At 41.1% G+C, this 25,587-nt stretch overlaps 1 protein-coding gene across 7 annotated transcripts in view; it reads right to left on the bottom strand.

Annotated features, from left to right (window-relative positions):
* Nucleotides 1-25,587, bottom strand: part of BABAM2 (BRISC and BRCA1 A complex member 2) — a 325,194-nt gene that overhangs the window by 41,438 nt on the left and 258,169 nt on the right. For all 7 annotated transcript variants that reach the window (XM_090046987.1, XM_090047005.1, XM_090046963.1 and 4 more), the window contains one exon: nt 14,357-14,510. In XM_090046987.1, coding sequence (XP_089903113.1) covers nt 14,357-14,510 — 154 coding nt within the window. The remainder of the gene's footprint in view (nt 1-14,356; nt 14,511-25,587) is intronic.

Here is a 25,587-nt window from a genome sequence, read left to right as displayed (position 1 = left end):
CTGGATCACAAAATATATTGAGCAAAGTATTGCACAGCAATTACAAATGGCTTTTTTGTTGTTTTTATAATACTTGACTGTCTGATACTATTAACAGCTTCAAAAGTGTTTTGAAATCCTTCCCCTCCACACCCACCATGTATCAGTCATCTGATATGAGACAAGAGGGCGTTAAAAATAATGCAGACATCCAGGTACCTGTTGAGTCACACTGAAGGTGCAAAAAGCCTACTTTGAGGCTGCTTGCTTTGTGGTTTCTCTCAGCTGAACCACATTGGGACTAGAGAGATTTTCTGAATGTTTTTCTTTCTGAGAAACAGTAAGTTCCCTTCTTTCCCTGATTTTACTTCCCCACCCCCTCAGTGGCTCTGTGTCATAATGACCTTACAGCAAGCTGAAGAGGAGTGGATAAAATGCTTCCTGGAGTGCAGTAAGACTGCTTTGTACAAAAGCGACAGATGTTCTCTCACGCAGGTGCTGAGAACAATGCCTCTGCAACCCTCTCTGAATGGTTTAGGTCTTAGCTCACACTTGGTGTAAAGAGTTTGCTACCTTCTCTGCTCAGAGTGGGTGTGTATCATCATACACGCAGATGTCCAACTCTTCAATAAGCGTCTTACTGTAAGAGCCTTTTGTTTTTGTTTCTTCAAATGGTCATTTTCCAAGTTCAAGGTAGAAAGTTATGGATTTTCTATGGAAATTCTTCTTTCGCACTCCAGAAAGCAACACGCATTCTCTGTATTTAACCAATATATATAGCTAATAGGGTACATTGAATTTCAGGTGCTATGCTTAAGGACGCTGCTGAGAGTAAACCACTTATCTTTTCTTCACTTTATTATCTGCTAGAAAGAAAGTCTTGTTATTGCAAATAGTAAATATCTGAAAGAAGAAAGAATCAGATCGTTCAATCAATGTTTACATGTTTTCTAGTGGTATAAAACAATGGAAGTGGCACAAGACCTCAAGAAAGTCACACAAAAACAATATATGTCCAAAGAGAATGGATTTGGATGTTGAAAACATACTTTGATTCAGAATTAACTTGCTTTATGAGATTTCACCCTAAATTTAGTATTATTCTAATGCAAATAAGTGTTAAATTTAAAATTTCAATGGCATTCACCCTAAATTTAGTATTATTCTAATGCAAATAAGTGTTAAATTTAAAATTTCAATGGCAGTCAACCTATAGCAAGATCATTTAATTTCACTTTGCTATCACAAAGTGGTCTCTACTGACTTACAAAGAAGCTGTTTCACCTTGAGAGTCCAACACTATAATCCTCTTTGAAGACTACACTTGAAACTGGTGAACTGTATTAATTTTCTATCAAGGCTTCCACACACTTATACTGAAAGTATGCTGTAATTATAATGTATGTTCTATTTCTTTTCTTTTTTTTTTTTTTTTGGTTCTTTTTGGTGTTATTTGTTTAATAATGCTCTTGTTACTAATAGATGTTCAATAGTGTTGAGAAATGGTCAGTAACTTTGGTTTCTATCAACAACCCTAATGTTCCCAAATGGCAAACCCAAACCCTAGAAAATGAGAATTCCAACTATGAGAAAAAGCCACATATAATGCCATATTGACTATATAATTTCATTTCTTTGACTCAGATTCTCAGCAATACTAGGCAATCACGGGACACAGCTAATGAGAGAGGAGGTGAAATCCTTTTTCTTTTCTTTCTGTGTCTAGGATAAGAGCATCATTGAGTTGTGAATCATCCTCCAAAATCATGAAAAAGAATTCTAGCTGCATAACAACAACATCCTCTCACATATGAATGCTTTTGTGCCAAGTTTTCTGATATTGATGGCCTCAAAGCCATCTATGTTAGCAAGGTTTGCACTGACATTCTTCATCTGTGTCAACAACTCAAACTTCAATTGCCCTAGTGTGTTCATAGATGTGCTCTAGGAGGTGGGGGGGGCCTTAATTAGCAAGCCACACTAATTAAAAGTGTCTGACCGACACGTGTATCAGAGTTCCCGCACTGAAAAAATGGCAGCGGGGTACTTTGAACTAAAGCTTGTTTGGTGAGCTTTACTTCAAAGTGCCCACCATTATTTTTCAGTGGGGAGATGCTGATACATGCAACGCTGGAGGCTGTTGGAGCGCGTTAATTTCTGCACTCCAGCAGACTCTATTACAGACTGGATTTACAGCATGTCGGAGCAGCCTCCCTGAACGTGTGTAAGTGCCCTTACATGGCAAGAGATGATTTCAGGAAGAAAAATAAATAATTCTTGATGGTCAAAGCCTGGTTTCAAGGACTCTTCAATACCATTTTAGAATCACATTCAGACCAGGGCCCTCATCACCAGCATTTTATATTCTGTTTGGCACTGTTTCTTGACCTGGATCCATTCCCTAGAGATATACATGCTGTCATCACCTTTTTTAGACCACTGAATACCTGGACCACTAGATTTCTTCCTGGTGCCAGCTTTGAGACAAATACCAGTTTTTACATATTATTATATCTGCATTTCAACTAAGCATGGTTTAGACTTTTATTTCCACCTACTGCAGATAGGGGTTAACATCTTTTAAAACATGTTGGCTTCAGACTCAACTATGGCACTTTAAAAAGTGTTAAGTCCTGTGCTTAGTGGTATTTTAAATCATGTTAGCTACAGTAATATGTTTAGGTACACACATGGACAAATAGAAAACCCTGTTCTTTAACCCATAGAAAAAGTTGCATTTTTTCCAGCAACTAGCTTATTTAAACCTGTTGTATCTGGCTGCCTGCAGATTCTCTTTTAATGGTGGGAATGTCCACCCATAGCTCTATACCACCGTTTCAGAGGATCTGAGTTAGGGGGTGATGCCAGAGTTACTTTTGTGTCTTTGCAACGCTCAGTTGTCTGAACAATTCCTTGGGATTTTGAGTATGTTATATACAACAGAGCAGGCTATATACAACTGTCAGGCTACTGTTAATTATACCAAGAATTTCACCTCCTTTCTCCTTAGCTGCATCCAGTGATTACCTGATATAGCTGAGTATCTGAATCAAAGAAATTAACTTGCCTCTTAGACATTATGTCTGAATTTAGCCCAATAACTTGAGACAATTCCATTTGTTTATAAATAAGTCCACTATTTGAAATTTTCACGACAGATTATGGAAAAATCATTTTGTGCCACTTCCTTCCTTCTGCGTTCCAAATCTGTTACAAAAGATCCACAGGCTCCTTCAGATTCATGGATCTTCAAAGTAAGCTCTATGGGAAAGAACTTATAAACCTGGTCTTCAGTGACCTACAATGTACGCCACACTGGGTAACCATATAGGGTGCAGACAGAAGTGACATTTTTTGAGTGATCTGGCTCCTGAAAGTGTTCTACAGCCACGTCATAACACACATTCATGGCTGCAGAGTGCTTTTAAAATGGCCAGTCAGGTGAAAAATGAACCCTGGTTAAATCAGGTGTTACATTTAGGTGCTGTAAAGCCCAGCATTTTAGGGAAACTGTGTTCCCTCCAGGGTTAATTTTTTAGAGGGGGGAGGGGGGGACACAACAAAGGGATGGGGGACTGGGATACTGCCCAGCCACCCTGCCCCATATGTTAGGGGGAAGGAAAGGGAGCTCCTGGCTGCTGAACAGCCAGAGCTGGAGGGAGAGTTGGAGAACAGGGCTCCTTTTCCTCACAGCCCCTCCAGCTACCCCAAATGGGGTACTGGAGGAAGCTGGGTCAGGCCCCTGAGGTGAGGGATTCCTGCCCTCCCCCACCCTCAGCTCTGGCCATTCAGCAGCTGGGAGCAGCCAGCATGGAGCTCCTGGCTGCTGAATGGCCAGAGCTGGGGTGGGATGCAATGGAGCCCCTCACCTCACAGGCTCTGCCTGGCTCCCCCAATACCCAGCTGGGGCGGGGACCCTGTTCCCCATCTCCCCCCCCAGTTCTGGTCTTTCAGAAGATGGGGGCTCTCTTCCCCCCCCCCCCACTGAGAGCCCCCAAGCTGGGGGGGAAGGGGCTGGGGAATGCAGTTAAACAGCCTGCTGGAGGCTGCTGAAGTGCCCCCAGCAGCTGGCCTGGGCCAGTACATGCTGGCGCCTTCCTCCCTCCGCCCCCACTCTCCCCCAGCCAACCCAACAGGTGAATGTCTGTCAGGTCAGGGGGAGCTGGTGCGATTTAACTCATTACGCTTTATGTAAAGCACCATGAGTTAGAGCAGGGCCCTAATGTCTGTTTGCACCCATTAATGAAGATATATGGTTCAAACAATAAATAGGTATATAGAACCTAATGCCTTCATTTAATGAAGAACCTAATATATTTACAAAATTATTTGAGGCAGTTTATTCTCATATAGAATCTACACTCATAACAGTACCTGAATTAGTTAGCTATGTGTTTTACAAGAGGTGGATAAAGATGATGTATAAACCATCCTTCAACAACATTAACTTGAACACACTGAATTATTCACCCTCTTCTATTAAGGTTGCTCTCATGCACCTAACCTCAAGAATGCTGGTACATCTAACCACACTTGGTTGCAGATCCTCAGGCCAAATGTTCCTTTTTCTCTGATCCCAAGTAAAATATTCTAATTACCAGGAAGAAACCCAGGTCAAAGATGACTGATCTTTCATAAATAAACTGAGAGAGTTATGCTCCATCCTCTTCTAAGTCAATTATGTGAAAACAGAAACTAAAAAGGGCATAGGTTGAAGTAGAATAAAGCCCCGTGGCTTCTTAATGTCTTTGACCTATTCCTTCTAGACTGGAATTATTATGCTGCCACTTCTTAATACAATCACAGTACATAAATGAGGTCAGCAGTGAAGACATGTTAGAATTAAAAAAGGGTCTCTAGACTCTATTAATGTCATTCAACTATTCCTTTTTACAAGTACAAAGTGGTGATCTTAGTACATCTCTGTATTTTTCTGTACTTGCTGTAGCTTGTTCTAAACAAAGAAAACTTGTTTTGAAATACTTAACACCCACAACAATCTGTTCTTGGGTACTTGACAAGAGGGCTTGTCCCTTCCTGACCACATGGGCATCGTCTGTCTGGTTGATTTTGTATAATTCCCAGTAATTAAGCTTCTGTTTAAAAGGCATGTACATATAATGCCACTCCCATACATGGGGTATGCTTTTTCTTTATAACAGAACAAAGCCAAAGATAGAAATGTTAATGGTGTCTCCACTGAACAACTTTCAATCTCTGTTGAATTTATTATCACTACAAATTAAATAGTGAATCTAAAATGGTTAATGATTAATGATTCATCCAACAGTGGCCTTGCATTTAAGTCACATTTCATACCAGCATTCATCTACACTGTAATGTGACTGTACTTCTGCTTATGTATCTCTCTGAGCTACAAAGTCTAACTTTTAATATTAACTTAATACAAAAGCTTCATAAAGGTACTAAAGTTGCACGAGAAATTTAAAGCAAACGGAAAGAGTTATATGAACATTCATTTAATACATAAGCTGCAGTAAGCGTGGCATGATATTAATACTTTAGCTAAGGTTAGTATTCTAATTATAAACCCAGATTTTGGACAGTTAACATTTTTGCTATTTTTTACCTGTGATGGAGTTGAAGTATTGGGTATTAAGTTTATGTACTGGATACAATAACTCTATGGCAAAAACATTTTCATTTGTAAATTCATGCTTTGAATTACATTCTATTTGTTTGTCTACATTTGTCTAGTATTCATCACTCTAGTGTTGGAGTGCTTTACAAGGTTACTGCCAAATTAACACTTCTGTGACAGAAACCTTATCTCTTTCCTTTTGAACTGTTTTTTTTACAATGGAGCATAGTTGATGATTCCTTCTCTACTGGATCTCTCAGAACAGAAATCTCTGTGGTAACTGACAGTTAACATACCCATATCTTGCACTGCACTCCAACAGTGTTGGCTGGCCAAGACATTCAGAGGTGGCTAGTGATTTTGGGAACCATAGTTTCTGGGTGCCCAACTTGAGATACTTGAAAAGGTACACAATTTTCAGCTGCTCAGGAATTCATGGAAATCATGCTTTTAAAGAAATTAAGCTGAGCATTCAGAAGATGAAGCAAACAAAACTGCCAGTAATATCTGAAAACCATAGCTAATATTACCTTGACTCAGTAGCAAAAGAATCTATGTTTTCAGAATTTCTTTATCATGTTAAATATATATATAAGCATGATTTTTTTTTAGTATTACATGAAGCTGCTAGATGCTATGCTGTTTGTGATGTGGATCATATCTACCACTCTACACATCCTAATCCATAGCAGGCTGTTTGCTGTTACATAAAATACAGTGCTTGAATAGTTTGCCTGGGGTCCTCTACCTCAGACCTGTTTTATGCATTCACTAATCAAAATGGGGGTTACAACATGGAATATTTGAACTGTTCATTCAAAAGCATGTCATGACTTATTTAATAACTATTAATTTAACTAAATACACAAAACATACAGAGGGAACACTGTAGAATGCAATTATGTGGCTGTATGTATTTTATCTTTCTGTCTAACTGCCAAATAGATCCATGAAAATAAACCCTTCTTCTATTCTTAAGCATCTCCCCCTGCCACTTTACCTTATTTCTCCCAGTCTATTTCTGTTCTGTGATGCATCTAAAAAAGAGGAGCTCAGTCCGTTTCCAATGCCTGTTTTCATATATTCCATACACCTGATGAAGAATGTCTTGCATTTGTAAGCTTGTCTAACTGTACCCAACTATGCAGCTGGTCCAGTAAAAAATATCCCACAAAAATCCTTGCCTCTTGCATGTTTCTATATTGGTGACATAAAGGGATAAGATAAGAGGCAGTAAGAAGGATGCACATACACCTTCACTACAAAGAAACACAGCAGCTTCTACCCTTAACTAGACTACGTAGTCAGCTGAATAAATGGGGGTGAATCAAGGCAGTCAGTACCAGAAGAGAAAACAAAATGTGTGGGTTTGTGGTGAGGTCTGCAGGAGGTCTGCAGAACATTTTAAGCACTGCTGAAGCTGCCTGCCACTCTGCAATTCCACAGCATTGCATGATAGGGAACTGGCTCCACACAATTAAGGACAGAAAATGTGAGTTATTCCTACCCCACCTTTGCATCAAAGAACTTCTGAAACCAAACCGCATTCATCTTGTGCAGCACAAACATTAAAGCCCATTCATTTCAGTTAGCTGTTTATTTTTCAGTTCAACTAAGAGTCCCTCCCCTCTTTCAAAACTTATGGTTAGTAATTTTTTTTAATAACACTGGAAGTTATGGAATGATTTTGAAAGCCAGTCACATTGGCACAGTATTCAGTGTAGCTCTGTCATATTAACTGTAAGGGCCTTTCTGTCTAGCATACTAGAAAAGGAACCCTGCCCATCTCTATCTGAAACGTAACAACAGTAGGTATAATAAATTAACCAATACTGAAGGTTAAATGGTGTCCAAAGAAAAGGAGTGCTAAGGTTCTAAGGAATTAGGGTGGAGCTGAGACTGCAGATTATTATATGGCTTTGCACCAAACACTAAACTCAGAGAGCAAATAAGCAGGACTACCACTTTCCAGATAATTTAGACCTTGGCTCCAGAGGTACATATGTTCCCAAGGATATGGGTCTCTATTAAGAATACTCACAGTACAGTGTAACAAAAAACCTTGTAGACAAGCCACAAGAATCTGGATTAAAAGGAATTAACAAAGTGAGTGTAACTTTTTTGAGTCATCTATAAATATTCCATCTTCAAATCATGATTCTCGGGGGTCTATTTTCTTACCAACACACAAGAATTGTGCGGGGTACTACTGCATTATAACTCATGGGAGTAACATGTATAAGGCCCCTCAAACATCAATAGCAGAGTAGACCTTATATTTTAAACCAGTTTATCAATGTCTTCTGCCTAGCAGTTCAAAACAGGTAAGTATTTCAGTTCCTTCACCTTCTCCACAGTATACATAAATAGATTTGCTTCACTCAGATGAAGGCTTGTGGTCTTAGATCACAGCAGTTTTACTTCTGCTTTTTTAACTTCCATTTTCCCCAGGGGATTACTCAGTGATTAGGGTACCAGCCATCTGTGAGGGAGGGAGTCACTGGAATCTTATGGTCACAGTGTGAGTGTTCAGCATCTTTGCTAGGGGATCACATGCAAGATATTCCAGAGTCACCATGGAAGTAATTCTTCTTAACAGAATGTCTCTAAATAATTACAGTGCTAATTTAGGAAAGTTCCGGATCCTGTGATCGACACAGTGACAGGCCTACTTTTTTTTTTCTGTTTTACTTGAGTATCCTAACCACAGCTTTCCAGTCCACATACCTAACGCCTACTCCTTTGAAGAGGACACTTCCTAGACAGATATTTATTATTTATTTCTACAGAGGTACACTGGTACACATTTTACAGTAGGTAAACTGTACCTATTGATAAGTGTCAGTCCAGAGTGGCTTACAGTTTAAAGGCACAAGTGATTACAAACAAAACAGTATAGACAGAATACTATCTGGCAGTTATAGCTGGGATACTTTACTGAATAGGTGTGCACTTTGAAGGCAATGAAAGTGCCAGACATGATGCAAATGAGTAGCACAAAAGGCAGTGAAAGCCAAAAGGCAAAGTGAAAGATGCTGCAAAGTGAGAAGTGAGCGAGATGTGGTAGAATGAATGGACTAGGAGAGGATGTAGGAAAATAGTATAGTAAAGACGTATTTAGAAGCAGTTATGCAGGGCTTTGACAGTGAGAATTTTGAAAGCAATGGAAGACAAGAGGGGAAACAAATATAAAGATTCCACAAGGCTAGTAAGCACACCAGCTGTGACAAAATTTGATTGTTCTTTAAAATGTTGACTTTCTAGCTGTAGTTCAGAGGCTGTAAAAAGGAACCAGTCCCTCAAAAAATAAGGGCTACAGAAAGGCCTTATTTTGTTAATTTCTCTTGTTGATATTACACAGCTGAAATATATTGGGATAACAAAACCTTTTTGTATAGAAATAACATCTACTTTACATATCCAAATAGTGTGTGTGTGTGATAGATAGTATGCATAAATATTACCCATTCTGTAGAAAACTACTCTCCATATCATCCCAGAATGTTTTATTTCTATGTTTTTCCTATTGTGCTTGTATTCTCCATCTTTAATAGTTGCTTTTTATTTCCCGCAGTCAAAGCCTTAATGAGAAGTGACCAGAAACAAGTATCTCAGACCTCCTATCTTGGCTGAAATCCACATAATGCATGACAGCACTGAAGATCCCTGGCAGGCACCTGTCAGAAACTAACATGCCATATCTTAAGAGTCAGACTTAATTATCCAAGAAGACATTTTCAAAAATGTATATGAAAAATGTTATTCAACTAGCATGACCTTATTGTGCAAAGGTACTGTACAGTGTAATATATTTAAGCAGCATGTTAGATTAACATAAAATGTTATTTTATTCAAGAACATCTTCTGCTTTAATGCTTATTAATTTGCTGTTTTACTCTAGTAGTGTATCTTTAAAATATTTTGTTATTAAAGTTATCATGTAAATAAACAAATATGATATAAAGAAAAATGCTATAATTTGTTTCTTTACCAAAATATAACTTCCTTTCTTCTCTTGGCTTGTAATTCAAATCAAGATAACATCCATCAGAAAATGTTAGAGGTGCACCAATACATTGGTCTGATGAACAGAAAATCCACTTAAAATGTGTTATATTCATGAGCTGTAAAGCTCTCACGTATAATTAGTTCTTTGTTGTTGTTATTATTATAAAATACCATCACATGATGTGTAGGCCACATTTTTCCATGATCCATATACATTATGACAGTCCTTTCCTTTTTATTTTATTCTATTACAGCTTCTAGATAACTTCATATTACACACACAGAAAAATGGGTTATGTTTGGGTCTGGATAGCAGATATATGGATGAATAAGAGCTAATTTTTGGAGATTTGCTGTTAAAAGATCATGACTTTATATGAAACAGTAATTTAATTGTGTATGTTCCAATGGCATTTTTTCTGAGGCTCCTTTTATTTGCACATTGGGGAAATACTGCAATAGAGAGTGAATCCTTCCAAAGAATGCTTGTATGGTAGCATTTACTTCGACCCAGGTAAAAGAAGGTTTGTATGAATTGTAAATATTAAACTTGTCAAGAATATCTAAGGTAGCATTGATGCAAATCAAATTTTCCAGGCCCCACCCAGTAGAGCTAGGTTTTAAAGAAAGGGGAAAGAATATCTCTAGATATTTTGTCTAAGATGTGGTAAGACAATCTGACTTGGCATGAAGGCAAATGAGTTGAGATAAAGGATGCTATCAATATAGAACTAGCAGAAGTCACACCAAAATCTATTACACAAAATAGAAAGATGCTGGCTGTGGCTACTGTAGTAGTTCAGGGTGCTAAGTCCCTCTGAAGTTTGGAATCATACAAAGCACCCAGGGGCACACAAAATTAATGTTGCATTCAGCAAGTACACTGGTGAGTGAAGGATTGCAAAACTGTTCATAAGAAACTAGTTTAAAGTAAAATATTTTATTAACCAAGGTGGTATACACACATTCAAATAATTCAGAAGAATTATCCTGTTTTTTTCCCCAGTAGAAAAATTTACTTGGGAAACCCTGAACAGACACTGGAAGAACTGAGTGACTGAGGACCAGAGAGCCTATGGTGCTCATTTTAGCCTGCCAGGGGGCCCCAGAGCACACAGCCCATCATGCTTAGCAGGTTTTTCTGTATGCTTAGAGACAGGTGACAGACAACTTACTGCTGGGTCTGTGCAGGGTGGTGTGGGGGCTGGGGGGCAGCTGTGTTTGCTGAGCCTGGGAATGGGATGCACGATCTGTTAGGTCAGGGAATGGAGGGGATGATTCTGCTGGGCCCGTGTATGGAGAAGGGAAGAGGGTCTAATGGGGGCCTGGTGTCTAATTGGTCCATGTGCTGGGAATGCCAAGGTCTGCCAGGTCTGGGTACAGTAGTGGTGGTTTAGCCAGTTCTGGTCCAGCCTGAGTGGACCCCGGGCCATTCAGGTCCACAGTAATACAGGTGGGGTACAGCTGTGGCTTAGTTTTGGACCCAGACCTAGACTGCTCATGTAAAGGGGAGACAGCTGCCTCAGCTTTCCCAGCCCCAAAGCACTCCAGGGATTGTTCTGCTCCCTACTTAACTGGAGCATTAGAGTCCAGCCAGAGTGACGTACTGTCTCCCTGCACCCAAGGAGGGAGGCAGGAACAAAGCATACTGGGATGAGGGAATTTCTCTCAGAAGGCTACATGCATAGCTGGTTCAGTTTCCCAGGGAAACTCTCCCAGGAGTGATTTAATTCTGGTTGTTCCCAGGTTAATTTTCTCCTGGAGTGGCCATTTTTGCTTTGGGAGAAAAATTCTGAATGTCTGCATACTTCTGTTTTCTACCAGGAGAATAAAGATTCTCCTGGTAGAAAATGTTCAGTCTGCACATGGTCCAAGTTGGATGAAGACCTTAAACCCTAAAGTTATTTTACTATGATATCAGCTTTCCATTTTTTCTGCTACTTATTGACAAGTAGATATTATACTTCAGTTAATACTAGTAAAAAGGGGTAATTCCAGCCCAATTTTGCATTCCCTAAAGCTCAGCTAAAGTCTAAGGGGCTGCAACAGAATCAGAACAGAAATTAAGCCAGAGTGCGCTGATAACTGAATTTAATTTGTATAAACAAACAAGCTTTATTTACAATATTCCTTCATGAAATCCCAGGCTTTGACTCTGCATGTTCTTTAAAGACCCCATTTATACACATTTGAATGCCTATTTAAGACAAAAAAAAAAACCCGAGAGAGCTTTCCCATGGAAACCACACAGAGATGTTTTACTTCACACGTACACCCCAAGCAAGTGTGCTAACTTTTCATAATTTACTATATTTTCTTATTGTAGCTGCATATTTAAGAAATTTTTTGAAGAACCAGTTCACATGTGAGGCAAACATTTTGTGTATGCTAGGAAAATCAGTGGTGTTTCAAATGTGTTACCTGACTTGTTTTAATTAACAGATTTTTATCAGTAACCACTTTGCCCTATTGCACAGAGACAGTGACACTAAAAAAAAATTTTCAGGTGGTTGTGATAAAAGCATGTTTGCTTGCCCTAAGTAACCCTTCTAACACATTTTTAAGCATTGTTGTTTACAAGCAGAGAGTGGATTTGCTTGCATACAACCTCCCACAAAACAAGTGTATTAAAGTGTACAGGCGGGAAATAAGTCATAATGGTGCTTCCTAGTTATAATTTATTTCATTCTTTTAAACATAAAACATGGTATTCTCACATTGGCATGGAAACACCAAACAAAAACCCTAAGATGACAAAAATAATGTGTTTGAACAGGAGACAGCTCTCCCAAGGAGTCAAACAAAAAAACACCAACATTCTACCAGTGTGTCATCCTGAATCCTAGATATTCTCCATATTATTTCAAGCATTATAAGCTCTAGTTATACACTGTTTACTTTCATCCTCTTCAAATTAAAAGTTTACAATCATGCAATTTTGCCTGGTTTTGCAAAATTTAAATATTTTAATTTGAATTCCTTAAAATCTCTTCTGCAAATTTGTCATCTTTTGATTTTGACATTCAAAATTCTTCATTCTGAGATGTCATTTTATTTATGTTTTTTGATTTCAACATCTGCTGTATGTTTACTTTCAATCTGTAGACTCTCAGTTATTCCTGTTTCAACAGTTTTAGAATTTGCAAAATCCAAGTATGGCCTTTGCCCATATTGCTTTACTGGGGGGGGAAATTTGTGTTGCTGATTCGCTGCCTTAACGTTGTCTTATAATAAGAATTGTATTTTAGTTTCTATCTTTTCTAGTCTTTTGCATTGTTCTTAGTTGTTTTATTATAGAACTTAGATCCTTGCAATACAGAAAAGTAGCTCATTAACATTAATACTGTACTATGTATTAAAATATAAGTGTCTTGCAAACTCAACTTACTGCATGCAGAGACTCCAGCTAACAGGAGTAACTGAAAAAAGCAGCCAAAACAGGGACTGCTAAACTGGAGGGGAGGAGATAAATAGGGACCAAGTTGAGGCAACCCTCTCCCATCCCCAAATCTTCCTTAACCCACAACTGTAAGAGGAGGGGAACTGCATAGGAAACTAGGATTCATGTTATACAACCCTGCTCCACTCCTCCCCTTTTGCAATGTGACCTTGGAGAAAAACTGCAGAAGAAACAGACTGAACTGTTTTGCTGAAAGGGAACTGCTAGGGCTAAGTACACAGTGAAAAAGCTGGAGACTGAATCGATTCAGTCTTTGTAGGTTAGTCTATGCTGTGGAGACTGAACTGATAGGCAAGTGAACAGACATTCACTTCTGATTCCAGAAATGTAGCCACATGCCTGCAGTTGCCCAGGCCAGAAGCTGGGGGGCATTGGAGTATACTTCCCTGCTCAGCTGGAGCAGCCAGCTTGGGCCAAAGTTAGCCCACCCACTCTGCAAGGTGAGGGGTGGTTTGTGGGGGAGGTGCAAAGCATCCTGGAATGCTGCGGTATTGTGAGTTAACTTGAATCTGGAGAGGATCTGGGAACAGAAGTTCAATAAACCAATTTAACCTAAATCAGTTAAGTCTGATACTACATCCATCCAAGTTTATCTTAAACTGGCTTTGGTCATTTTGAAAGCAGTTTATGTGCACTGGAATTCTGTTGTATTACAGATTTGAACCAGTTTCCAAGCACTTATACTGGTTTATGTGTAATCTCTGTCTCTAGCCTAGATGTTCAGAGAACTTTCAGCAGTTTTGCCCTGTACTGACCAGCTGTTTGTTCCAAATGTCTTCCCTTCCTCTTCCCCATCTCTCATCACATCATCTGCGTCTCCCATACCTGTCTCATAATCTTTTCTCCCTTACCCTGTCCCTCATTTCCTTCTCGTTGATGTCTCTTCTCTCTCCTCTCCTATTTTCCATTGTGTTGATCCCCTCCTTGCTAAATCAACCCACCTTCCACAAATGTGTCATGAAGCTAACAAAGCACTTGCTGTTATTATCCTGTTCGCTTTGCTTACATGTTACATACCTTTCCTCACCTCATGTCTGTCTCGTTTGCTTCTTAGATTATAAACTCTTTAGGGTAGGGACAGTGTCCTCTCCTCTGTTAATACAGTGCCTACATTGGCCCTTTAATACTACTTACTACTATAAAAACATTAACAATATTAAAATATCGAAGTTACATTAATATCTGTAAATATTAAAACTGTAATATAAGACAGAATGCCCAATGTGCATAATCAAATCTATAACTCAATACTTAACAGAAGACCACCAAACAGTGGAATTCTAGCATGAAATAACAGTTTGACTTACTTTGCTCGCTTTGCCATTTCATTGCCATCCCAGCGTGGGCTGTAAGGGTAATTCTTCTGGGCCTGGGAGTATAGCTGTCCGCTATTAGTGAAGTGATAGACTGACTGAAATGTTAGAGTTGGCTGGTCTCGAGGAAAATAAAGGGGTAGGTCAACTGCAAAGATAGTAAAAAAAAAAAAAAAAAGAAAAGAAAGAAAAATAAAAAAAGATGATATGAGAGATACTTTTTCTTATCTTCATTGTGAAATATATCATTTCTACCTGCCACTCAAAACTCATTTTAAGAAATGCTTCTAACCAGATCTTAAATAAAAAGGAAGGTGATGTGTTATTTTAATACTCCTTTGGCAATTCTAACAAACATGTGTTCCATTATGCTGTTGTACGTCCTGATTTACCCGTAACAGAGGTATTTTATTTTACAAAGCAAATGGTCAGAACAAACATGTTTATCTTGCATATTTACAAGTTAATCACAGTGCTTCCAAGAGTTCAGTCTGATCCTTTGTCACAAAAGAGCTTAATGTAGCGAAGAATTAAAAAAAAAAATCTAGCTTAATTTCTACTTTCAAGAATTTTAAAATACATTCTGTTAAGAAATAAAGTAATGCTGTCCTTTTATAGAGCCTTTCATTCAAGAATTTTAGAGTGCTTTATCAGCCTTAATCAATCCTTTTGACATTCTTGCAAGAGATCCAAGTAGCAGCAATCCCATTTTCCAGGTGGTCAAGCTGAGGCTTAGAGAGGTTAAATGACTCAGTAAAGGCTATAAAGTGAGCTAATTACATAATACAGAACAGAACAAAGTAATCACAATTTGCATTCATCTGTGTTAAGTAAACAAATACAAAAGCCGCTGATATAAAAATGTCTTATTCATAAGCCTCCAAAAATTTGATCCTATCTCTTTTAATTCCCCTTGCTTATAACTCTAAGGGAAAGGAGCTGTTTCAAGATTAGCCAGGTCTGTTAGAAACAAATAAGCCTATAACAGTCAGTATTCCAAACACTTATTTATTTGACATTTTCATTGTCAAACATTTTTTTTTTTTTTTTTTTTAAGTAGAACATTTTCTTGAGTCTCCTTTTAGTTCTATTAGCCTCCAGCAATCATTGGTTTTTTTTAACTGTTTTTACTCATAAATTAACCTGATCCCAAACCTAATAACATTGTAGAGGAAATTTACATCATCTACAATAGGTGGGATTTGCCCCTCAAATCACCTAAACCATATTTAACATCCTCAAACTATTCATTTCACTAACTTGAAAAGAGGAAAGGACACCTGAGGTAAAGTAGTATGTGACTCAAGTTTTTCAGTCATTCAGCCATTTCTAACAAGACTACAATAATCTGGTAAAACTGTAGCTCATTCATGTGAGTTTATGGTCTAAGACAGGGTTAGGCAACCCCTGGCACAGGTGCCAGAGCATGGCAGCCAAAGGTATTTTGCTTGGCGCACACACCTTGGGACAAACAATGGGGAAGGGGCTGGACCTGCACTGCCACAAGGATTGGGCCCCTCACAGCTTCCCTGCCATCCACCTCTGGCACACTAACATCTTACAAGTCAAGGTTGTGGGTGCTTTTGGCACTTTGCCCAAAAGTGTTGCCAACACCTGGTCTAAGAATTCTTAATCTGTGACTTGACAGTTCTCCCTAATGAGAAGTTGAGCATGAGTCAATAAAGTGGGACATAGAGCCAGAAGAGGAAACAATCACAGACTGGAGAATCACTTGGAATGAGAGACATTGGAAGTGGAAAAAGCTTGTAATATCACCTAACCCATATTCATGGCACAGCACAGTTGTTCCCTCCCATATATTTGCTAGTGCTATGTATATTACATTTTAAAATGTTTTAAGGTGTGAGGCTTCCAGTATTTCCTTTGTCTACAAGATATCAATGTCAGAAAGATTTTTCTGGTTTTCAGCCTAAATTGTCTTTCTCTCAGTTTGATACTATTGTTGCTCTCCTTGCTTGGTTTACATACTTTTTGAATATTTGTCCTCTTTTATCAAAGCCTTAGCCCCATATCCACAAAATCAAGCTCTCCGAGCACAGCAATCCGTCTGTTTCACATGTTAGTGAAAATGAGTTGCACAAAACCGAATGTGGTATTCCTGCTGTGGGCCCAGACAAAAACAGATCATTTAAAATATTGGTGTCTGGCAGCTTAGTGACCCAATGTCTGAGTTTTATTTTGTGATAACGCTCTGCATGAACTGGGGATTCAACCCACATGGCAACTTACTTGATGCATTTGAGAGAGAATGTCATGAGCTGAGTTTGATCAATTTGGACCTTTACTGCATTAAGGAAAAAAACAAAGATTAAATATTATATCAAAGTCCTCCTTGTAACACTGTTAAAGAATAATAATCCCTGAAAACCACTGCCATACAATAAAACATTTATCAGCTAGCAAGCTATTGGTTCCTCCTGTAGAAAGCAATGTAAACCAGGGGGACTGGATCTCAGTTTTGAAGTTGTAAATGTACTTTGTTCTTAGTACTGTGTACTTACAGTCCACTTAGCGTAGTTATTATCTACCTTTTCTGTTACAACAATTCCTTGTGGGGGGTGGAGGGTAGAAAAACAAACGTTGTACATTTGCCTGTTTAAATGAGCATAATGGATAGCAAACTTTAGTGATGAAGTTAAACAATATCAGCTCTACTTCTTTCATTTATCTTCTTATTGGAAGCATTTCAGTTCTTTGTTAATAGTGTCAAAAATCAAGCTGTCAAAGAGTCAGTAATAGTGTTTTTCTCCTTCAATTAACTAAACCAAATGTCTGTTTTTTAAGAAAAAGCCTCTTATACTAGAACACTGGTTCTCAATCTTTTTAGACTCTGGACACCTTGCGATAGGCTTGAGGTACCCCTTGGAAAGTGTCTGCTTATAAATTTCATTTTTTGACTACAGAAAAATATTAGAACAATTCTTCTGTTGAAAAGAACTCAGAAAGACCCTAACAGGTAAGAATGGTTTCAGCACTCTGGGATTCCTATTTTAAATCCTTGGGCACAACCACACATGCAGGTACATGCACTTGCAGCGGCAGCACAGATTTGTGCTGGAGATTTGTGCCTCAGCACATGTGCCTGAACACGCACTTTGGTGGGGGCAAATTGTGCCACTTGGGGCAAACTGACCCTGCCCAGATCTTCCCAGATCTTCAGCCAGGGGGAGCCAGAGGCTGGGGCCAGCACCTGTGGTGGCCCCAGCAATATAAAAAGCTGCCTTGGCAAGCAGCTCAGGGCTATTTGACCTCAGGACCTTCTGAGACCTGGCCAATTGATATCTGGGGACACTAGCCCCTTGTGCCAGCTGTGGACTGAAGCAGCCTTACCCTACAGTGGCCCCTACACCCTCTACCCACTGCAGCAGTCTGGCTGTGACCTGGTGGCCCTTATGACAACATCCGCCCCTTGGACCTGCGGCCCCATGGCTGCGCACCTGCCAGACCGGGACAGGGACTGCACAGCCACCTGGGCTGTGATATGGGCACTGCAGCAGAGCCGCCTACACTTCTGGGCCAGCTGCCAATGGGCCACGGTTGCACAGTTGGGCTTTGGGTGGCACTATTTATTTATGTATTTAGTTAATACAAATCCGCAGAGCCAAGCAACAGTTTCCTCGTTAACTGCGTTCAAAGTTATTAATCTGCCTCAGTTTGTAAAGGGGATACTCCTCAATAATGCGTGACACAGTGTCTCTCTGCAAGCACAATGGATTAGCACTGAGGCCCCAGCGGTGGAGGTTGGCTGCACAGGGGCCTTGACCCAGCGTTCCCTCTAAGCTGCATGGTGTGCACACACCATGCAGCTTAGAGGGAACACTGCCTTGGCCTGTCCTGAACCTGTTTAGCAGAGACCACTCTCAGCATGTTAAGTTCAAAGCCAGCAAGTTGACTAGTGGGGTTTGTCATAAGGAATTTATTTGTGACTTCTTGCGTTTTCTTGATTGAAAGAGTATCTGCAAGACAGGTCCTGATTGGAGAGGTTGCTCCATAAGGGGCACTGTGAGGCAAGGCAGGCTTTCGGTGGACTAAACAGATCATTGTAAAGTAGTAGGTGAGATGTGGCACGAATGGTATTGGGCCTGGGCAGGCTCCTCTACCTGGGTCCCACCATTTGCCTCACCAGCAGGGATCCTGGTGTTTCCTGTTTAAAAATTGCAAATTTTCTGACAAATAAAACCCAAATTCTCTCATTAAAGTACCCCACAATATCACATTCTTTCACAACTGAAATGAAACTTCACTATATACATACAAACATACATATTATATATATGGGGAAGAGAGAGAAAGTAAGAGAGAGAGATCAGTTACTTTATTGACATAGTTACAATTTTAAAGCAAGTTGGAAAACTACCAGTGCCTTGTTCATAATAATAAAATACATTCTAAATATCTATGCATTTTGGTGTTTGTTTCTGGTTTATCACAGAAAAATCAGAGCTACCCCTGCCCCCTTTACTCACCAGGATGTGGGGGGCAGCTGCAGCAGGAGCCACAGGTGCTTTGTGGTGCTGAGTAGCACTGATATGCCAGTGCCCTGCCCCTGCCCTCATCCCTCACTCCCAACACACAGCCTCCCTAAGTGCCCCTCACTCCTGACCCATAGCCCCTGCCTGCCCCACACTCGCTCCCTCCTGGCAGCAGCTCCCTCCCAGCACCAGGACATGGGTCCAGCTGCAGCTGTCCCAACCACTGCTTTGTGGCTTTGAGCAGTGCCAGCCCTTGCTGTTCTGATCCCTGTGCCCAGGCCCCCGCAGTCCACAAGCTCTTCCTGGGAAGCCCTTGACTGGAGCTCAGGGACTGGGCTGGGTAAGCCCCTTCCCATCTAGGCTGGCCTCCCCCTGCACAGGCTGCTCTAGGGTGACACTGGGGGGTTTCAAAGCCCAGCTCTGGTGGATGCTTTTACATGGACCACTCCCTCATTCCCCACCCCCAGCTCTCTCTCTCAGACACACCCCTGCTGACACCCCTGGCCCATCACAGACACCCACAGACCCCACTGCCACCTCAATCCCTGCTCTGCCCATCACTCAACCCTGCTGCCACCTCCACCCCTCCCCACAGCCCATCATACCCCCATGTGGTTTCTGGGACCAGGAGCACCCCCCTCCAGTCAGGGCCGCAAGTCCCAGCACCAGTGTGGGCACAGGGCAGAGCTACAGTATGGCAGCTGCCTCTGCAGCTGTGGTTCCCACCAGCAGGTCCTGTCCTGTCTAGAGGCTGGGCATGCAGGGTGTGAGATTTGTGGGAGGATGTGTGGTTTTTGCAGGGGGAGTGGGGAAGCAGTGTGGGGGTGCATGTGGGGTTTGTGGGATGGGTTTTGGGGGGTTTGTGGGTGGGTATAGAGGTGGGTATGGGGGTTGTGTGAGGTTTGTGGGTGGATTGTGGGGCAGTTCATGGGTATGAGGTTTGTGGGTGGGGAGTCTGTAGGGTTGGCTTGTGGGTTTGGGGGTTGTGAGTGGGGGTGTGGGGAGGTTTGGGGTGGGGGGCCCGCCACATACCTGCCCCCCGCATCCCAGAAGTGCACAGCCCCACCAGTGGCAGAAGCAGCAGCAGCCAGCATCAGGCCCTCAGGGTGCTAATGGCCCACTGCAGGCAGAGTCACACTGTGGTGCGTGGTACCACCTGAGACCTAGGAGCTTCACATGGCACAGAGTTGGCCCAGTCTGCTGGTGCATGCCTTCAGAACCAGGCCAGCTTCTACCACCACCCAGGGCTCCTGGCACTGCAGGCAGAAGCCACATGCTATCAGGCTAGCCCAGCTCTTGCCTCCACATGCCCACCACATGGAGGAAGGATCCAGCCCAGCCTGATGGCATGCAGGCCATGTGGAGGCAGGAGCTGGCCCAGCCCAATGGTGAAAGCCTGCAGTGCTGGGAGATGTGGGTGATGGCAGGAGCCACCCAGTTCTGCCTGAAGGCACACACCAGTGGGCCAGGCAGGCTCTGTGCACCACATGCATCCCTTGGGTTCAGGCAGCACTGCTGGGGGACTCTGCTTGTAGAGGGCCATGAACACCTTGAGGGCCTGCTGCTAGATGCTGCCACCAGCAACAGGTGCTGTATGCCAGGGCAGGGGACCCACTCCTCCCACACACACAGTCCCCCCAGCCCTACTTACCAGGGATAGCGACTGGGTCTGAGACACTGCTGCCAGCCTTGACCCACTTTTATTTCCTCCAACATGCTCAGGTAGCATCCTGGAGCAGCAGGAGCATGCAGCAGGCATACAGATGCTCTGGCTGGGTGCTAGAGTGCCTCCTTGGAGGACCCAGCCTCCAGTTGCTTCAGGTTACACTCCAGGAGCACACCCTATGCCGCTTTTTTCTGGCATGCTTTCTTTTGATATCAGGATTCCCCAGTATCACAGTCCACACTGCAAATATGCAGCACAGGGAACATTTTTTTAGTTTCTGGTGTGCCTCCTGTGGCATCTCAAGTTGTTTTGAGATGCTACAATAGACACATGCTCACTCATGTGGATGTATGAGGGGAACTGGGTGCCCAAGATGAGTGGTCTTTCTTTAAGGAGCCCAAGGGGCAACAATCCCAACAAGAAGCAAAGGGGGCAGGAGTGCCCAAAAGCCCCTCTGACTCACCAAGGGCATTTGTGAATGCCTGATTGCCAAAAAGCAGGCGTACACCCAGTGGAAGGGAGGGGCTACCACCAAAGAGGAGTACCCTCCATCACTCAGGTCTGTAGGGGGACTGTTAGGAAAGCTAAGGCAGATACGAAACTAGGGCTAGCATCAAGGATCAAGGATAACAAAAAGTCCTTTTTTAATTACATAGGGAGAATGAAGAAGGCCCTGGGTAATGTGGGGCCCCAGCAGGATATGCTTGGCAATCTGGTGGTCGCACCAGAGGAGAAAGCAGACCTCTTTAACAATTTTTTCGCCTCTATTTTCTTGTGCAAGGACCGGGACTCCCCTACCGAGATTCAGGATGGACTCAGGAGAAACTCTGCCAAGCCTAGGGTCAGGGAGGACTGGGTCAGAGAACTTCTGGAGGGGCCAAACATGTTCAAATCAGCAGGTCCAGATGCTCACCACCCCAGGGTGTTGAGGGAATTGGCAGGGGTTATCGCGGGGCCCCTAGCATGGTTTTATGAGCACTTGTGGTGCTCTGGCCAAGTGCCGGATAACTGGAAGAGGGCCAATGTGGTTCCTATCTTTAAAAAAGGGAAGAGGGAGGACCTGGGCAACTATAGGCCTGTTAGTCTCACTTCAATCCAGGGGAAGTTCTTTGAGAAGATTATCAAGAAGCATATCTGTGATGGGCCAGCAGCAGGGATGATGCTCAAGGGCAACCAGCATGGTTTCATTAAGGGCAGGTCCTGTCAAACCAACCTGATTGCCTTCTACGATCAGGTCACAAAATCACTGGATGCAGGTGTCACGGTGGACGTAGTCTTTCTGGACGTCAAGAAGTCTTTGACACTGTCTCCCACCCCATTCTCATTAAAAAGCTAGGTGACTGTGGCATTGATGCCTACACAGTCAGATGGATTGCAAATTGACTAAGGGGTCGTACTCAGAGAGTGGTGGTGGACGGGTCATTTTTGACCTGGAGGGAAGCAGGCAGTGGGGTTCCCCAGGGCTCAGTCCTCGGGCCTGCACTGTTCAATTTCTTTATTAAGGACTTGGAGGATGGGGTGAAGAGCAGTCTGTTTAAATTCGCAGACCACACCAAGATTTGGGGTGAGGTGGGCACGCTAGAAAGGAAGGACAGAATACACCAGGACCTGGACAGGTTACAGGGTTGGGCAAATGAAAATAGAATGGGATTCACTACTGACAAGTGCAGGGTCCTGCACTTGGGCATTAGGAACCAGCAGCATACCTATAGGTTGGGGAACTCCCTTCTCGAAAGCACAGTGGCAGAAAGAGATCTTGGAGTCATTACTGACTCCAAGATGAACATGGGCCAACAATGCGAGAACACAGTCAGTAGGGCTCTGATCCTAAAAGCTTCCCTTCACTTAAAAATGGTGGTGATGGTGCTTTAACTAAAGCTCATTTGATGAACTTTAGTTCAAGTGCCCCTGCCACCATTTTTTAAGCGCCGGGATGCTGATTGCCTAGACGAGCTGTATGCAGCTCCATCCTGCTCCACTCGCCACCCAGCCCCAACCCCAGCCTCAGTCCCACTCCCTCCCTCACTGCAGGGGCCTCGATCTGCACCCCCAACACCCCTTCCCTCCACAGATTTACCTACAGGGCACCACTCTCTAAACTGCCCAGCTGCATTCTTGGTTGGTGCATGTATGCATGTGGCATCTGGGAGCCACAGCCAGAGGCCTATGATATTTATTGGTACATTATTGGCTACACTGACCAAAAAAAGCTGATGGCGGATAATGTTAATTTTCCTTTCATCAGTGCCAATCTGATGTGGCACCAATATATTGGTGCATCTCTATTTTTTTCCCTAATGAATATATTATAATAGAATAAAAAAGGAAAATGTTTCATACTTTTATTAACCAAAACATTTGTAAGAATTTTCAGAAGTCAATTATAATGAGAACTGTGGAATCGGACAGATGAAATAGATAAGTTTAAGTGTATATTGTTATTATATGGCAAAGACTGGTACTATTTTGAACTTCAAGACAGATTTTGAAAAACACTGGTTGCCTTCTATTAGTGCCCTCTTGGCAACACAAAGGATAACTAAAACTCCCTTTTCTACATTAAGTGTTTCTCTTAGTAAAGATATAAGCCAAACCAAACCCACACCAAGCAAATTATCTGACCTTAATTACGGAGCACAACCACACCTATAAGTCCAGTAAACAGGAAATGGGCCCCAGCTTTAAAAATGTTACAGGCATCTCTATTATTTCAGAAGTAGATCGTAAGGGCCAAATACACTTTTGGCACTATGGGGTATAAAGCTATTGAAGCAAACTAATTAGCACTTGTTTATGCCAGGTTTCAATGTGACCCACATTCTTCATTGCATGTAAAATAAGCAAACTAATCAGTGAGTATTTACCAAGTATTTTGAACATAAAAGGTCAAATTCTGGGCTCAGTCACACCTATGTTTTTGCTGTGGTGGCATGGGTGTGTCAGAGGAGATTTTTATTCTTAGCTAGTTATACGAGTGAGTGATATTGCATTTTTATATAGCATTACAGAATAAAATCTGCCTGTCTATTGCAAAAAGTGGATACAAGTTAGAATTGCCATAATTATATCAATCATAGCTCACATCTATATTTCACCATGTATACTGCATCACTGACAAATGAAACACTTTTGTAAGCGAGCATCTGAACTGCAAACATTACAAAACATGCTCTGGTTTGGCATATTATTTACTGGATACTTATGAACTACAAAAAAAGTACTCATGTTGAATGCCCGGGCTATTTCCAAATCACAGCTGACTCACAAGATACCTTGATGGTGTGTCTGCAGACAATAAGTGGATGACTCATGTCTGTAAATTCCTGAAAGTACCAATAGACCCCTTGCTTAGTCATCTTTTGCATGGTTACTGGATTCATGAGCCCTGTAAACCATAATGAAGAATCTAACTCTTTACCAAGTCTTTTTTTGCCTTTCTAAATAGAACAAATTATACCTCTAAAAATAACTTCATCTACGTAAATGAGTCACTGAACCTAACAAGCTTCTACAAGTCATAAAGTTAAATAGTAATAGTTAGTTATAAAGGTACAAATCCTGCTGTCAAACTAGTCTTGGTCTTAAAATGAAAAATATGTCAGAGGAAGTTCCAGCTACCTCTTCTGTCCCAGGAATAGAAACACTTCCTTTAAAAAATTTAAACAATTAGCTGATTCAAAGTAAAGCCTTCTCATTCACTTTTTGATTCAGCACAATTTAATCATTTTGATTACCTTCTCTTACCTATTTAGGCATCACTTTTTAATATAGTAATTGGCCAGAGAAGCACACTACAGGGGTGAAAAAGCGTTTCCCTCAAAATATATCAAAACTTGGAGACTTCTGACCAGAGTCAACTTTTGGAAATCCCTACTTAGAGAACACCTCTATTGCAGTTTTGGCTGAGGGACCAAGTAAACCCTAAATATGAGGCCTCAAACCTGGACTCTACTTTTTCAGTGTTTATGACAATTAAAGAAGCAAGAGGGATTTACTCATAGAGAATGAGTCACATTATAAAGAGATTTAGTGAGAGTTTATAAAAGGTTACAGTAGTTTTATTTTCTAAACACAAAAGAAACTATGAAAAACTAATATGCATAGCAAACTAATATGCATAGCTGAGTTTCTCTTGCTTTTGTGCTGCCATACAGTTTAATGCATATGTTCTCTACATATACAATTTTATCTAAATGGCAAAAACTCTGATTCATGACTGCCTGAAAAATTAGGCAATGACTCAGTAAGCTTCTTTTTTACTTAAAAAAAAAAAAAAATTCAAGAATATTGAGGTCTGAGACAACATTAATTAATGTCACCCATGCAAACAAATACAAATTAATAAAAAAAAAGTATTGTTTACCACTGAACTAATCTTGTAAGTTATCATTGCATACAACGTTTTTGGCATCTAATTTCACATCTCTTTTAATAATATATGAAATGGATAGAGGGAATGCTTGGTTATGACATATCCAACTGCATGCTGCTACCAGGTTAGTTTGTTTTTTAAAGAAAAAACTCATTGAGAGAAATGTGATCTCATATTTGAGCACTGACTGTCCTTTATTTCAAAGGCAGGGTAGAAGGGTCCTTACACATTTGAAATTCACAGCCATCATAGAGGTTTTCACAAAATTCTTGATGGAAATTGTTAGAAGCTGCCTAGCAATGAACAAACTGACTTCTTGTTCTAAAAACCATAAAGGTTTATTAACTCATCATACTAGTCATTTTAAGAGAAGTCAACATCCACTCACAATATCAACTGCATTTGATGGCCATGATATACTGGCTTTGATGTTTAGGCAATATTTCACTCATCTTCTACCTCTTGGGATGCTTGAATTTCCTGCTGTATCTAATTTGTTTCTATTTTTTTAGAAATGGTTGAAATATTTGGATATTTTGTTTATTATATGGGCTTTTGTAATAACCACACACAAATTGTATTAAACTTTTGAGCACTACAGACATTTAGGAAATGTCAGAATTAAAGTTGCTGGTACAATGGTAAGTCAGACCTCTGTACAAATGTACTACAATAGTCTTTAACTACATAACCA

Source organism: Crocodylus siamensis, chromosome 1 (genome assembly GCF_052110815.1).
Source record: "Crocodylus siamensis isolate JL-2025a chromosome 1, ASM5211081v1, whole genome shotgun sequence".
Classification (NCBI taxonomy): Eukaryota; Metazoa; Chordata; order Crocodylia; family Crocodylidae; genus Crocodylus; species Crocodylus siamensis.
Note: the sequence above shows the minus strand (reverse complement) of the source record. Positions and strands in the feature narration are given on the sequence as shown.